The following is a 14,090-nucleotide window of genomic DNA, read 5'->3' as shown; positions in this document are numbered from 1 at the left end:
TTTATTATTTCTGTTGTAATTTTCATTCCATTTATTATTGTCGGTTTCCTTTCGATTGTAATAGCTAGAGTACCGCATGTACACACTTGAGAATTTTATCCCATTATTTCTAATAGATTGCGGATAACTTTGTTGCACTAAATTTAGTGTAAAGAGTGGACGAATTATTTAACCTAATCATATGGCAAAAAGACCGATGGTTTGATGGCATGAGTGCGCATAATACTCCACCTTTCTGAATTTGAGTATTTGACCACTATAAAAATATAGGGAAGGGAACATGATTTCAATGTTGTTTAAAATAAAAATTGAACCATAGGAGTATTAATTATTAATCACGATTAATTATTGTGGGCAGGGTGCCATATTAATTATTAATTAAGCACGATTATTGTCCAACCATTCAATCGTGGAACCACATCAGATGAGTTGTTGAATACTCGGAGGTAATATTGATTTAATTGATTTTTAAGAAAAAATGTTCATAGCCAATAACAGCTAGCAATAGAATAATATAAAAGGATTTTGTAATAGAAATAACAATAAAATGTAATTAAATCAACTAATGAACAAAATGTTCTATTCGAAATCACTATTAAGGGAAAAGTAATAAACAAACACAAAAAAATAAAAGAAAAAATATATATTAGTGTATCAACCTTGTTCAATGTTCATTCAATAGTCATACGTTAGCTCCAAACCGAATAAAAGTTTCAAACAACATAACATCACAAAACATATGCACGACAAAACATCTATTAGTAATCAAACTAAAAGAAAGAAGATGTCACAATAGGCACAACATACAAAATAAATGAAGTTATGAAATACATGAAGGATCGAATAACGACAAATAATAATGTGGAAACTTTGAAAGGTAAAAATAATGATGTTATTTTGTAATCTATTGATTTTTTTTAACAGTCCAGATTATAATTTAGAGTTTGTACAATATTTAAAATTTGCATCTGATTACCATTCTATAGTAGTATATACAAGTGAGGGAATAAATACACTTTCCAAATGAATTCTGGTTACAACATGACATTAAATTGATAATTCAATAGTATTATTAATCTGCATTTTTTAAAATTAATCCAAGGAATTTTATCAATGCATTTATTAGTTTACTTTTTTCAGGAAATTTTTTTTAATAATAGCGTCACAAAACAATAAAGTAATTAATTATTCCCTTAAATAATTACACTAATTATAAACCAGCATTGTCACCGCCGTCGCATAGAGTGACAACCAAATTTTAAATTATTTTAGAAAAGGTTAAAATTTCGTAAATCACAATCAAGAAACCCTTTAGTCTTATTTGCTGCATCGGTTAAAACGATTTTTTAAAGCCTACTTCTTAACAATTCACTGAGTTAATTAGGATACAAGAAAAGTGGATCAACCCTTTGTTTATTCTTACTATCTGTCAAATGCCAATTTAATACTACTATACATTAATAATTTATTCTAAGTGATCTACACGTTAAAAATCTTACTATAACTTTTTTATAGTACTAGTATTGAGTTATATGACTTATCACTAACATTGAGCAAGTAGTGGATCTGAGATTCAAAAATGAAAGGAGCGGATATAGATAATATTTTGATCTTCAGAGTGGTGTCGAGAGCAAACGAAGGGGACGGATATGAAAATTTTGCCATCGAACATGGGAAAATTAGTCGCATGGAGGGGGTTGTCGACCCCCTAAATCTGTCAATCATGCATTGAGCAACCCAGAAGGTGCAAAAAGTGCAAAAAAGTGATTATTAAAACCCCCTAAATTATTTTCAGTAAAATGTTAGTATGAGGCAATTTTTAAAATTTTAAGTACACATCTACCAATTATTTTTTTGAAAATAAAATAAAATAAATAAAAATAAAAATGAGCAAGGGCACCAAACAATTGGACTGCGGGAGGGACTTGTATAGCTCTCAAACAAGTGATTTTTTATATTACAAGTGAATAAATACATTGGTTCCACCATCCATATGTAATAATGGCAATTTTATTAGTATTACATAAAAAATCATACATAAGAATATAAAATAAAAGGTGAATAAATAAATATAAAAACCGTATTACTAATGAGATTTGAACTTAAGTGTACATTAATGCAACATGAAAGGATGTATTGTAGACTCCCATAATCGAAAACTAAATATGTTTTTTTATTCTCAACAATATTATACTGTTGTATATAATATCTAACACGAAATACACGAAAACTATTCAACACTTTGATCGTAAAACTATTTTCAACACTATTTTCATTATTACATGCATCCCTTTAGGTGATGTTCGGTTTGCAAGATTGTATCCGAGATTAAATTTGTAGTATGTTTGGTTCATAAGATTCAACCTCACAACTCAATCCTAGATGGATAATCATGAGATAATTAGTCATAGCTAACCCCCTATGACTAAAATAATCTCACAACTCAATCTTAGATTGTATCTCGTATTATTGTATCTTGGAAACCGAACACCACCTTAATGGATGAATACAATCCTATGAATTGAATCTCATCAATAAAAAAATCATACCCCCCTCCCCACAAAGTCTATCTAATTTTACTATTTTCGTGCGTCCCACAAAGTTTGTCCTAATTGATTTTTTTTTCCAAAAATAGACATTAAATAAACCCACCAATCTCCTTAATGTGGGACCCTTATTTCACTTCGCACCTCCATTTAATACAAAGTCAAATAATTTCTTAAAACTCGCGCCGAATCAAACTGGGACAAACTTTATGGGACGGAGGGAGTAGTAATATTTTTTAGGATAGATTATGTAAAAACATGAAATTTAGTCCAATTATATCATTGTCCGCAAAATAAAATAAATTGGAAAAAAAATCATGAATTTGAATATATTAGCAATTATTTTACAAAATTCCAATTATCTGCACTATATTGTTGATGTTTTTAGCCTATGCAATATTATTTTCTTTGTGAATACTCAACATCAGTTAACTCATCTATGATAGCATACACATGAAGTCCGACTATCATATTAGATACTCCATAATTCCACCGTTGAAATAATTACAAACAAATTCAAATTTGATAAATTTTTTGATTAATTATGAAAGTTACAAGACAAACCTAAATTTGATTAAAAAGGGAGTATAATTTTTTGACAGTTACCCCCTTTATAAGAGTTCATTTAATAGCGAATCCAATAACTTCATATAAGGAAATATTGTCACATAGTTGTCATAAATAAGTTGAAAAATCCCCCTAAAAATTCGCATCATTTATAAAAAATTGTAAACTAAACTCTAGTTCTAAGCATACTACACATATTAAACACCTTTTTAAGTCCTTAATTACGTCTCTCTCTCTCTCTCTCTCTCTCTCTCTCTCTCTCTCTCTCCACAGATCCCTTCTCTCTCTGCAACCCCATCTCCCCACTATAAAAACCAACCCACAATACCCAGCCGACATCCGCCATTTCTGCAACCTCAAACCCAATGCCTCTGCGCCCCTCCCTCTCACTCCCTCTCTCATCATGAACCACAACAGATCCCTCCTCCTCTCCTCCAAATTCCTCCACATAATCTCCTCGCAAATTTAGCCTCTCCAGATCCAATGTACCACTCGATGAAGCGCACTCTGCGGCCGCTCTACACCGTGCTGCTGCTCCTCGCCCTCGCCGGAACCCTAACCCTCAGAGTCGCGCTTCATCACCAGAACGGAACCTCCTACCTCCGATACGACGCCGCATCCGCATCAGAATCATCATCACCTCCACCCCCCAAACCGCCGCCGTTCAACGATACGCTCCTCCGATTCGCCGCCGTCGATGCAGCCGATGCCAAATTGAAGAAGGAGATCGAGGATTTGCTGGAGGGGAATTTCGCCAGCCGCGGCCGCCAGCGCTCCTTCCTTTCCTCGGGGAAGTACCACATCGATGTGAGGCTGCGGACGGCGCGGGGGATGCCGCTGCAGCTCCGATCGCCGGAGTTTCACCGCATTTGGCAGAAATTCCGGCGGCATCTGAGCGATTGGGCGAGGAATCGGAGGTTTTTCCACCCGGATATAATGTCGGAGCTCGTGAATGAGATCAAATCCTCGATCGATGATTTCAACGGCGTGAAACGATCAATTGAGAAGTATAGGAGCTGCGCCGTCGTCGGAAACAGTGGAATTTTACTGAAATCGGATCACGGAAACCTAATCGACAGCCACGAAATCGTGATCCGATTGAACAACGCTCGGATCAGGGGATTCGAGCGCAATGTAGGTTTCAGAACGAACATCTCCTTCGCCAACAGCAACATTTTGCATCTCTGCGCTAGGAGAGAGAGCTGCTTCTGCCAACCCTACGGCGCGAGCGTCGCCATGATCATGTACATTTGCCAGCCGGCGCATTTCCTCGACTATTTAGTCTGCAACGCATCTCACAAATCGCCGTTGATAGTCACCGATCCGCGATTCGACGCCTTATGCGCGAGGATCGTGAAGTACTACTCGTTGAAGAGGTTCGTTGCGACGACCGGGAAGGATCCAGTGGAGTGGGCGTCGGCTCACGACGCGGTGAACTTCCACTACTCGTCCGGGATGCAGGCGGTGATGGTGGCGCTGGGGGTTTGCGAGAGGGTGAGCGTGTTCGGGTTTGGGAAATCAAAGGAGGCGAGGCACCATTACCACACGAACCAGAAGGCGGAGCTCTCGCTTCATGATTACGAGGCGGAGTATCAGTTCTACAGGGATTTACAGAGATCGGAGGCGGAGGCGGAGGTGGCGGTGCCGTATGTCTTAGATAAGTTCAAGTTTCCCCCTTTTGTAATGTACCATTGATGTTGTTTGAGTAGTGCAGCTTTTTGTGGAAATTGGTTGAGTCAGTGTTAGTTTTGTTTGTATTCTGAGAGATGTATCACCTTCCAAGATTAGGTTGTGTTGTTGCTTTGCTGATCAAATTGTAAAGTGAAATCAAATAATTTTTACACGTTAACCTTAAAAAAAGCAGCTTCTGCAGTGACCCGAATTTAGTTTCTCTCTGTGCAAAAATCTTCCTGAATTGTGCCTGATTGATCATGTGTTTGATCAAACAAGACATTGAAGTTGAAAAAGGAAAGGGAATCTACTTTTTCACAAGTAATCATGAATCATCTCAAATTATTGAACAGCAGCATTGATGATTGATGATTCATACCAATTACCAGCTCTTCCAGATAATACCTCTCAACTTATGTCAAGTTCTTTGAAAAGAAAAGGGAACATATTTCCAAGAGTGAGATTCAAAGGAACTATCCACTTTGTCCACTCCTATCACTCCCATAATGTACTCGCTCCTCGTCCAAAGGGAAGAAACAAAACCATGTACTTCAATAGTTAGGAACGGCTAGCGCAATTCAGACTCTGGCAGCAGCCAGGGCGAAGCAGTTTCGTACTCAATATCTGTCTCCTCGAACTTCAGCTACTATGGACCTTATACGAACCTGAACAATAAGCGCCATATGAAATTATATTCGACTATATTCAGTATGTAGTGTGCGGCCCATCACTTGCTTTGGGTTGTGGATAGCGTATTGATTGTACTCGAGCAGGCTGTCGTTATGCTCACCTTGAGGTAGAATGCTCTGACTCGTCCAGTTCGCGTTTCTTCTTTTCCAGCTCTGCTGCGTCATTTTGCAGAGCCCGTATCATGTTGGCTGGACAATTATACCTTGATAAGAATGAAACATGAATGTGCCGATGAGATTAGTGATTAATCCACGTGCCTCTTGAGCACCAGTTAGCTCTGTAACAACTTCACCTAATGATGCAACTCCCACCAGTAACAAAATGAAGGCAAACGTCTGCAACAAATTGGCAACCATCTTGTAGTTGTCACTTGTCAGTGTCTATATTCAACTGGAGAGACAGAGCAACCCAACTTCTTACACCGATCAAAGAGAGGATCGTAGCATCATCCTTTGTGCATGTGCTAATTCCGGTAGAATATCCTCAATCGGTCATATCATCATACACAGTCAGAATACCAACTATCATCCTGATAATAAAGCAAGAGTCTGAGAAATAGCTCTTGCATCTCTTCAAGTGTATTCCCCTGTCCATGAAATCATGTCTCAGAATGATTGATCTGAAGCCAAACACCAGCATCAAATCCCCTGAACTCCCAAGTCCTACCAGGAGATAAACACAATGAAAGGCTCAGCAATTCTCACATTGCCTCAGTCGGCCACCACGTTCCCACTCAACTGCTGGAGACACAACCAGGAAAATCGCCCCTGTAAAGTGGCACACACCCTAAGCTGCTTAGTACCAAAGACAGGTGAACAGTATCATAAACGAGCCCATCACCGATTTGGCAACCTTCCCCCAACCTTCACCGATTTGAACAGTATATACATCCGAACTTGAAAAGTTCCTCTAGGACATCTTCAAAGTGCCACCACAAGCAGGACAATTGTCTAACGTCCCACAACATAGAACATCTTGACTGCAATCCAAGTGTAAAGAATACCATTATAAAATAACTATGCAATGAGCAATCTTGTCCATTTTCTTCACCCAAAAGAAAAGAAGTACTAACTATGATCCTTACCATCCAGGGACTACAACATCATTCACTCCGCCATTTGCCTCCAGAATCACACGCATCTGCCGAAGTGACAGATGCTCGCTCATGGCTTTACAAAACTTCTCAAACTCTGCTATGATCTCCTCAGTAGACTTCTCATTCTTATTTTCCTCTCCCTTGTTGTTCTTGCTTCTTTCCTTCTCCACATCCTCGGCTTGCTCCTTACCCTTGGCTTTTGCTTTCTTCACATCCTCGGCTCTCTCCTCAGCCTCGGTTTTGGCCCTCTTTGCCCAATGATCGGATCCCCCTTCGCTTGTTTTGGCCTCGGCCTTGTGCTTCCTTGTCGCCACTCTTTCCTGATCACCAGAGGATCGAGCGTCTGATCTTGTTTCATGAGCCTTCAATTTGCAACAAAACTTTCTTGAGCATATAAATATAGTTAAACCTACTTCAATATATTTGCAAGCATAACCACACAAGCATCCTCCAAATATAGCAAAAGCTCAGCTTATTGCTTATCATGCATACTCCTTTTGGCAGTTCAATCGGATAATCCAGATACATGAAAATCATCAAATAACTGCTTCAAATGAATTCATACTACCAAATTCACGAATCGAATTAATTATACATACACATAAACCCTAAAACTACTTCACATTTCTTCATCAAATCACAATCATGAAAACAGATAACACAAAATGCAGCAGAAACAGAACAAAACCTTCATCTTCTACAACTACGGTTAACTCCCTCCTCTCAATCGCCAATATTTCAGTAGAAGAAAAAAGAGGAATAATCTGAAATTGTGCTTGTGAAATACAAATTCCAGGTTATGCCAACTCATTTTTACACAGTAATGTCGGTAGCGGGAACTGACCTCGGAAACAAGCTCGACTGCGTGTTTTTCCTCGCGAGGCAACAGGTGTGCTGCGGTTTGCCACGACTCCGAGATGCTCAGGTGCAGTTTCCGTGCTTCGTGACAAGTGTTTCGTGTTGTTCCCCGCGCTTGGATGAGTTGTACCTTTTCGATCTGCATCAAAATGTGTAGTAAATTGGGAATTGGATTAGGTTTTACTTTTGCACTTCAACATGAGGAAAATTACTTCGTATTTTTCGAGGTGAATGAATCGGGACACTGCTGCAAATTCATGCATTTGGCGGCAAGCGTCGCCAAATATGGATTTATAATTCATTTTCTTTGTTAGTGGGCTTACAATTGTTTTTCTTTGTAGCCCAATAAAAAACTGGGCCTATAGGTTGATTTTGGCCCAATAAAGTCAAACTAGCCTGGTCCAAATTATTTTACCACTCTATTTTTAGATTTCAATATTAATTCTAAAACACACGAAATTACAGTATTATATGGAGTATTATATTCCATTTAAGGGTGTCCACAATGGGGGAGCCGCGGCCCGCGGCTCGGCGCGCGGCCCCCCATTGCAAAGGCCGAGAGCCGGGGCGGAGAGGCGAGAAGCGTGGCTGAGCCGCGGCCCTCCCATTGCAAGCGCCGAGAATCGCGGCTGGGCCGCGGAAATTATTTTTTTTTTTTTAATTTTTGAAATTTTGTGCATAAATATACTACATTTCCACTCCATTTTCCAACTCCATTTTACTCCCATTTTCCTCCAATCTTCCCTTCCAACTTCAATTTAACATTGCAATTATGAATTCCGACGATGAACAATTCCAACAAGCGGTAGATCTAGAGTTCCAAAACCTTGTTGCGGCGGTGCAACGTGAAACGGAAGAGGCAGAAGAGGCGGCGGAGGCGGCGGCTAAGGCGGCGGTGGCAGTCGGCCGGCCATTCCATCATCGGCGATTTTTCGATCGTGATCATGTCGGGGCAGACCGCAGGTTGATGGAGGACTACTTCAACGACAACGCCCGTTATCCGCCAGAAGTTTTCCGTCGGCGATTCAGAATGTCGAAAAATCTCTTCATCCATATAGCGACGTGTTTGGCGCAGCGGTTCAGGTGCTTCAACTTGCGATATGATGCCACCGGCCGACCCGGCTTGTCGACTTTCCAGAAGTGTACGATGGCAATTAGACAGCTTGCCTATGCCGGGCCCGCTGACATGTTCGATGAATATCTACAGATGGGCGAAACGACTGGACTACAGACGTTGAGGCAGTTTTGCAGGGGGATCAAGGATATCTTCAAAGGGGAGTATCTACGGAAGTCATCGGCCGATGATTGCCAGAGATTGATTGCTATGCACGGGACTGCACATCATTTTCCGGGGATGTTGGGGAGCATCGATTGCATGCACTGGGAGTGGAGGAACTGTCCAGTGGCTTGGAAGGGGCAGTTCACTTCTGGCTTCAAAGGCAGACATCCCACGATGATTTTGGAAGCCATTGCTGATTACCGCTTGCGAATCTGGCATGCGTATTTTGGTGTCGCTGGATCGAACAACGACATCAACGTTCTACGATCGTCACACTTGTTTAATGACGAGAGTCGGGGTGAGGGGCCGCAAGTGAGATTCACGGCCAACGGAACTCAGTACAACATAGGGTACTATTTGGCCGATGGGATATACCCTCGCTGGCCCGTGTTTGTGAAGACGATCCGACAACCCGTTGGGCCGAAGCAAACCTACTTCGCGAAAAAACAAGAGGGTGCTAGGAAGGACGTTGAGCGAGCTTTTGGTGTACTGCAAGCGCGATGGGCCATTATACGGTGCCCGGCTCGACAATGGCACGAAAATGATGTCGCAGACATCATGACTGCATGTATCATATTGCACAATATGATAATAGATGACGAAGGATTTGCTGCAGAGCGATGGACACCCGAAGAAGGTGCTAGTACGAGCTCGGGTATTGCCATGGAGCCCATACAGATGGGTGTACCACGTAGTAATGAATACTTGATCCAGAGGTACACCGATATGCGGAGCCAAATATCGCATGATTCACTGCAGGTTGATATGGTTGAAGAGGTCTGTAACCGTAGAAGGGGCGCTGGAGAGTGATTTGGGTTTCCGGCTTGTTGTTTTTAAATTATGTCACTTTCGTTGTATAATTTTCCTATTTCAATATAATACAACGAAGTTATTGTTACATTTTTTCTAGGTTGTGAATTTTTTAATTTACAATCCACATTATTTTACTTTAATTAAATTTATAAATATCATAAATTTAAAACTAATAAAATTTATTAGACTTAAATTAAAAAATAATATTAAAAAAATAAACAAATTAATTTTTTTTAAAGAGGGCCACATTTGGTGGCCCTTGTTATTTTTGATAGTTTTGTTGACTTTACCATTACGGAAGCCACATGAGAGCCACGAATGGTGGCCGGGCCACAAATGGTGGCCTTCAAGGGCCACCATTGTGGACACTCTAATACTAGAAAAAACTTAATTAAAATTTAAAATAATTACGTAAAAGAAAATAATTTTAAATTATTCAATTGTTGAATGAAGAACAAGTTAATTTTTTCGTTTTACAAACGAAATGAAAATTTAAGAACTCAATTCCAAGAAACAGAAAGAAAGAAAGAAAGAACATAAATAGCGACATCTCATTGAAAATATTTTGAAATCTGAAAGTACACACTTGCAAATAAAAGTACAGAGAATATTTTCTGTACGTACTTATAGTATAATTATTTTCTGTTTTCCCTTTTCTTTTATAATTCCTTTTTCTTTTATTTTTCTTCTTATTTTACTATTTATTTCCTTGTTTTCATGTTTTTTAATAATATATTTAAAATTTTAAATATAATTTGTCCACAAAACAATGTGGCAAAAGGTGAAAATGGAGTTATGACTGTTGAATTCCACAAAATAATGTAGTCCATGACTAATTCTATACGAAGGAAAGTTTGAGGTTTAAAAATTGATTTTTCAAAAAGAACAAACAAACAATGTGGCAAAAGGTGAAAACACATAATCTCAATTGAATCTTTCTAACAGACTCATGATTCTGCATCAAATCGATTCAGACATTAATTTTGTCTGCGTGTGTGTGTCTATTTGTGTAAAACCCGATGGTTATAAACGTATCATGTAATAACCAATGGTTAAAACCCTAGTAATTATTCTTGTTGGTGCATATTTGACATTTTTGACAGTATAGACCAGAAAATAATTGAGAGTTTCACGAAATATTCTGTACTTTAAAGACGGCTTTAAGCAATGAGAACATGTGTAATAGTATTAGTATTATCTTCCAAAACAGATTGAGTAAACAGGTTAAATTATTTTAGGCTAGAAGCCTAGAAGTAGTAATACATGTTTTACTATTTTCATAGTTAAATAAGGAATCAAACTATCTGCTGATTTTTTTTTACATTTTTGTATTATAAATATATAATTATTATTTCAAATTTTGAATGATTAGTTAAGGCATAAAAAATTACTGTATGGAGTATCATTTTCGAACTTCATTACAAATAAATCTGCATATAATCTTTATTAATTAAGAGGGTAAAATATGACACAATATAGGGCCATTATTTTTAATTTGTATTCATTTATTTTGTTATTTATGCTTTATGGTCTTTAGTTAAGAACCCATGAAATTTCTCAAACAATTATGATTACAGATTTGTTGCTAACGGCCTAAATCACATACTAAGAAAATAAAACCGAAAATACCTACAAATTCCCATCCTCAGCTGCAAGGCATCATCCAATTAATTAGCTAAATAATTTGTCCTTTTATCCTCGTGCATATATTTTAAAAATTACAACTCTCACACACAAGATGAGAAACGTCTTACCAAATGTCTTGTACTATACATAATTTGCACAAATATCTCATAACCAATCCAAAATTAAGCAGTGATTATATAATAAGTATTACTCGTCTGAAAATGGTATCGTACTTGCTCGATCAATAAGTTAGCAACGATCGCTTTGCCTAGCACATTTATTCTTTTGTAAGTTCGCGATGACTCCTGTCGAGTGAGCATTTTCGCCAGTTTAGCAAGCATCGATGCTCCTCAAACACCGTTTTTTTTAATAATGCACACAGAGATACAAATAACAAGTGGTTATTAGCAAAAGTTTATTAGACAACATTGATGCAAACATGACTAATTTACATACATACATAAAAAGGAGTAACATGGCTAGCAACAACAACATCACCTTCATTACAACAACATCATCATATATATATAGTTTACTTTATTTAGGTATAAATTTTTGATGAAGATGATCAATGCCTTCTCGCAGCAGTTTCACGCTGGCAGTTGAAGAATACAGCAGCAACCGGAAGCCCGAGATCATTATCCTCAGCAAACTTCCTCGTATTAAATCGATCTCTGCAAATCGGTGCCTTAATCCCGTCTCTCTTCTTCTGTTTGAACAGCAATAACACAAACCTGTGGATTCCTATGTTTGGACGAGGCATCTCGTAGCTCACTACTTCTTTTCCTGTTTTTTTTTCCATGTAATTAAACTCAAATATTTACTCTTTTTATCAATTAAGGTAATGTATATAAAAATTTTACCAAATGAAGCATCAGTGGTGCCTGGAATATCTGTGACTATCCTGTGATCAGTTGGTCAAATCAGACAAAATCATTAGTTAGTCTCCAATTCTTGATTATTTTGTTTAATAAGAAACACAACTGCTTCATAAAATAGCTGATATTTCAATCAATATATTAGGTTCTTGTAATTCATAAAAATATGTATTTTGTTTTGTTTTTATTTTTACTCAATGATTGTGTAATTTCCAAATTAAAATACATATACTCCTTCCGCCTTACTAAATATATCATATTTCAATAAATAAAAATTCCATTTTTCTAAGCAAAATTACGTAAAATCTTGTGTCGGAAAAAAAAATGTTTCGCTTTAAATGGGGCGGATAATCTTACCAGTGCAGGTGTTCCCTTAGATATGGATCACTAGGACCAGGAACATCAGGGTCTGTCATGATCTGAGCAAAAAATCTAACAAAATTAACACTATCACTCAAAACACACACTTTCTCTCTCTCAAACATACACACACACACACAAAATGAAATATATGTAAATTAGAATGTAATATTACCAAGGTAAAGAATGATCTCATGTCACCACCATGAACCTCAACCCTAGGTTTGGGGGTGACTATGGAGGGGAAGAGCTCATGGCCATTGTACACATGCTTGTTAGAGTTGTACGTCACCGACATTTTCACCGTGGCCGTAAAGTTATCCACCACGTCTCCGATTACTCTTCCGATTATCAGCGGCGTCGATGAAGACATTTTCAAGTGATGTGTGTGTGTGTTTATAGTGTGCTCTACTTTTTGCTTAGAATGGAATAGCAAAGGGTATGTATTTATAGTGAAAACAACAACAACTAACAGATTGCTCATGTGTCATTGGCTAGTTGTACTCTATTTTTGTTCATTATTTTAAAGGTTTTAACTTTAAGGAATAAAGAAGAAAAAAAAGCCCAAGTAAGAGGCTAGAAAAAGGGATTTTATTGTAAAAAGGAAGAATTTGAGCAACAAAAAATTGTTAAAGATGATTTGACACTCTAACTCTTTCTCTCTCTTGGCACATTGATATGCAGGCTTTAAATGGAGGATATTCATCTTTGAATTCCCTAATAATGTACATATAAAAATGAAGTGAGAGAGCTAGGGAATTTGGAGATACTGTTTGGGACTTCTGTAGATACTAAAAGGAGATGTAACTCTTGGTATTTTAGGTATAAAAAGGGGATTTTTTTTCATGCAATGAAGAATAAAAAGTTTCATAATTAAAGGGACTCCACAATAGTTAAGTTGTGGTGGTGGACATTTCAAGAAAAGGAATAAAATGGTGGGAATTTCTATCTTTTTGAAGGTTTTGGTAGTGGTTCCTAAAATGGAAAATGGGAAGGGGCAAATATTGATTTTTGTGCTCTAAATGGAAAGCCCTAGGTTGATGAGTTCTTCATCTATATAGACTATATAGTCCACTTAATTGGACTTTCTGTGCATACTCTAGGTTTATATATAGTTTCTAGTGCATTTCCTTCTATTTTCCTTATTTGTTTAGTTAATGATTTTATGATGTGACAACTTCAACTTAGTTACTTTAATAATGAGACGTTGCACTGCACTTAGGAATGTCAGTCGAGCCAACTTGTTTGATTCGAATTAATCAGGTTAAGTTGATAGACTATTCACTTCAACAATTCTTATTGAAAGTTGTCACTGTCTTGTTTAACTCGAATGGGGTAATAATACTATTCATACAAAATGTTTTACTAATGTTTCATGTTTGTATTAACATGAAATAAAATAAAACATTTTGTATGAATACTTTAATTATAAATTACTGCTCAGTCCATTTTTCACTCTCTTCAGCTTTTTTGGTTTATTAATTTATGTATATTCACAAAAATTAATTTGTATAGGTAGTCATAATATATGTGGCAGCATAGCTGTATTGTTAGCATAAAAACCAATGAAACGTGATTTGGCATGCAATCCCTAATTGTCGCTAGGTATATGGTGGAGAAAGCATATTTCCATTTAAGGAACAATCTGCAATATAAAAATTAACAAGCAATTTCTTATGATCATTAGATTCTCTTAATCCAACAAT

General features: G+C 37.4%; 3 protein-coding genes across 3 annotated transcripts; 1 reads left to right on the top strand and 2 right to left on the bottom strand.

The window, feature by feature from the left end:
• The first annotated feature begins 3,376 nt into the window (after positions 1 to 3,376).
• Positions 3,377 to 4,995, top strand: LOC121741168 (beta-1,6-galactosyltransferase GALT29A-like). Its single transcript, XM_042133862.1, has one exon. The coding sequence runs from the start codon at positions 3,597 to 3,599 to the stop codon at positions 4,806 to 4,808; it is 1,212 nt and encodes a 403-aa protein (XP_041989796.1). The 5' UTR covers positions 3,377 to 3,596; the 3' UTR covers positions 4,809 to 4,995.
• A 33-nt stretch (positions 4,996 to 5,028) lies between these two features.
• On the bottom strand, positions 5,029 to 7,625 carry LOC121741169 (protein ADP-ribosyltransferase PARP3-like). The gene is made up of 3 exons (XM_042133863.1): positions 7,415 to 7,625; positions 6,559 to 6,932; positions 5,029 to 6,453 (listed from the first exon to the last, which is right to left on the bottom strand). The coding sequence occupies exons 1-3, from the start codon at positions 7,571 to 7,573 to the stop codon at positions 6,384 to 6,386; spliced, it is 603 nt and encodes a 200-aa protein (XP_041989797.1). The 5' UTR covers positions 7,574 to 7,625; the 3' UTR covers positions 5,029 to 6,383.
• A 3,922-nt stretch (positions 7,626 to 11,547) lies between these two features.
• LOC121740746 (CEN-like protein 2) lies at positions 11,548 to 12,785 on the bottom strand. The gene is made up of 4 exons (XM_042133367.1): positions 12,560 to 12,785; positions 12,382 to 12,443; positions 12,010 to 12,050; positions 11,548 to 11,932 (listed from the first exon to the last, which is right to left on the bottom strand). Exons 1-4 carry the CDS (start codon positions 12,755 to 12,757, stop codon positions 11,715 to 11,717), a joined length of 519 nt encoding a protein of 172 aa, XP_041989301.1. The 5' UTR covers positions 12,758 to 12,785; the 3' UTR covers positions 11,548 to 11,714.
• Positions 12,786 to 14,090: the final 1,305 nt, after the last annotated feature.

This window comes from Salvia splendens, chromosome 7 (assembly GCF_004379255.2).
Source record: "Salvia splendens isolate huo1 chromosome 7, SspV2, whole genome shotgun sequence".
In the NCBI taxonomy this organism is placed as follows: Eukaryota; Viridiplantae; Streptophyta; class Magnoliopsida; order Lamiales; family Lamiaceae; genus Salvia; species Salvia splendens.
The sequence above is the reverse complement of the archived record's forward strand: the minus strand, read 5'-3'. Positions and strand labels throughout refer to the sequence as shown.

Coding starts and splice junctions, on each gene's coding strand:
- LOC121741168 (XM_042133862.1), top strand. CDS start 3,597: ATGTACCACTCGATGAAGCGCACTCTGCGGCCGCTCTACACCGTGCTG.
- LOC121741169 (XM_042133863.1), bottom strand. CDS start 7,573: ATGCAGATCGAAAAGGTACAACTCATCCAAGCGCGGGGAACAACACGA. Junction 6,933..7,414: donor CAGTCGAGCTTGTTTCCGAG/GTCAGTTCCCGC, acceptor TGCAAATTGAAG/GCTCATGAAACAAGATCAGA. Junction 6,454..6,558: donor GATGTTGTAGTCCCTGGATG/GTAAGGATCATA, acceptor CTTGGATTGCAG/TCAAGATGTTCTATGTTGTG.
- LOC121740746 (XM_042133367.1), bottom strand. CDS start 12,757: ATGTCTTCATCGACGCCGCTGATAATCGGAAGAGTAATCGGAGACGTG. Junction 12,051..12,381: donor CTAAGGGAACACCTGCACTG/GTAAGATTATCC, acceptor AACTGATCACAG/GATAGTCACAGATATTCCAG. Junction 11,933..12,009: donor CACCACTGATGCTTCATTTG/GTAAAATTTTTA, acceptor AAAAAAAAACAG/GAAAAGAAGTAGTGAGCTAC.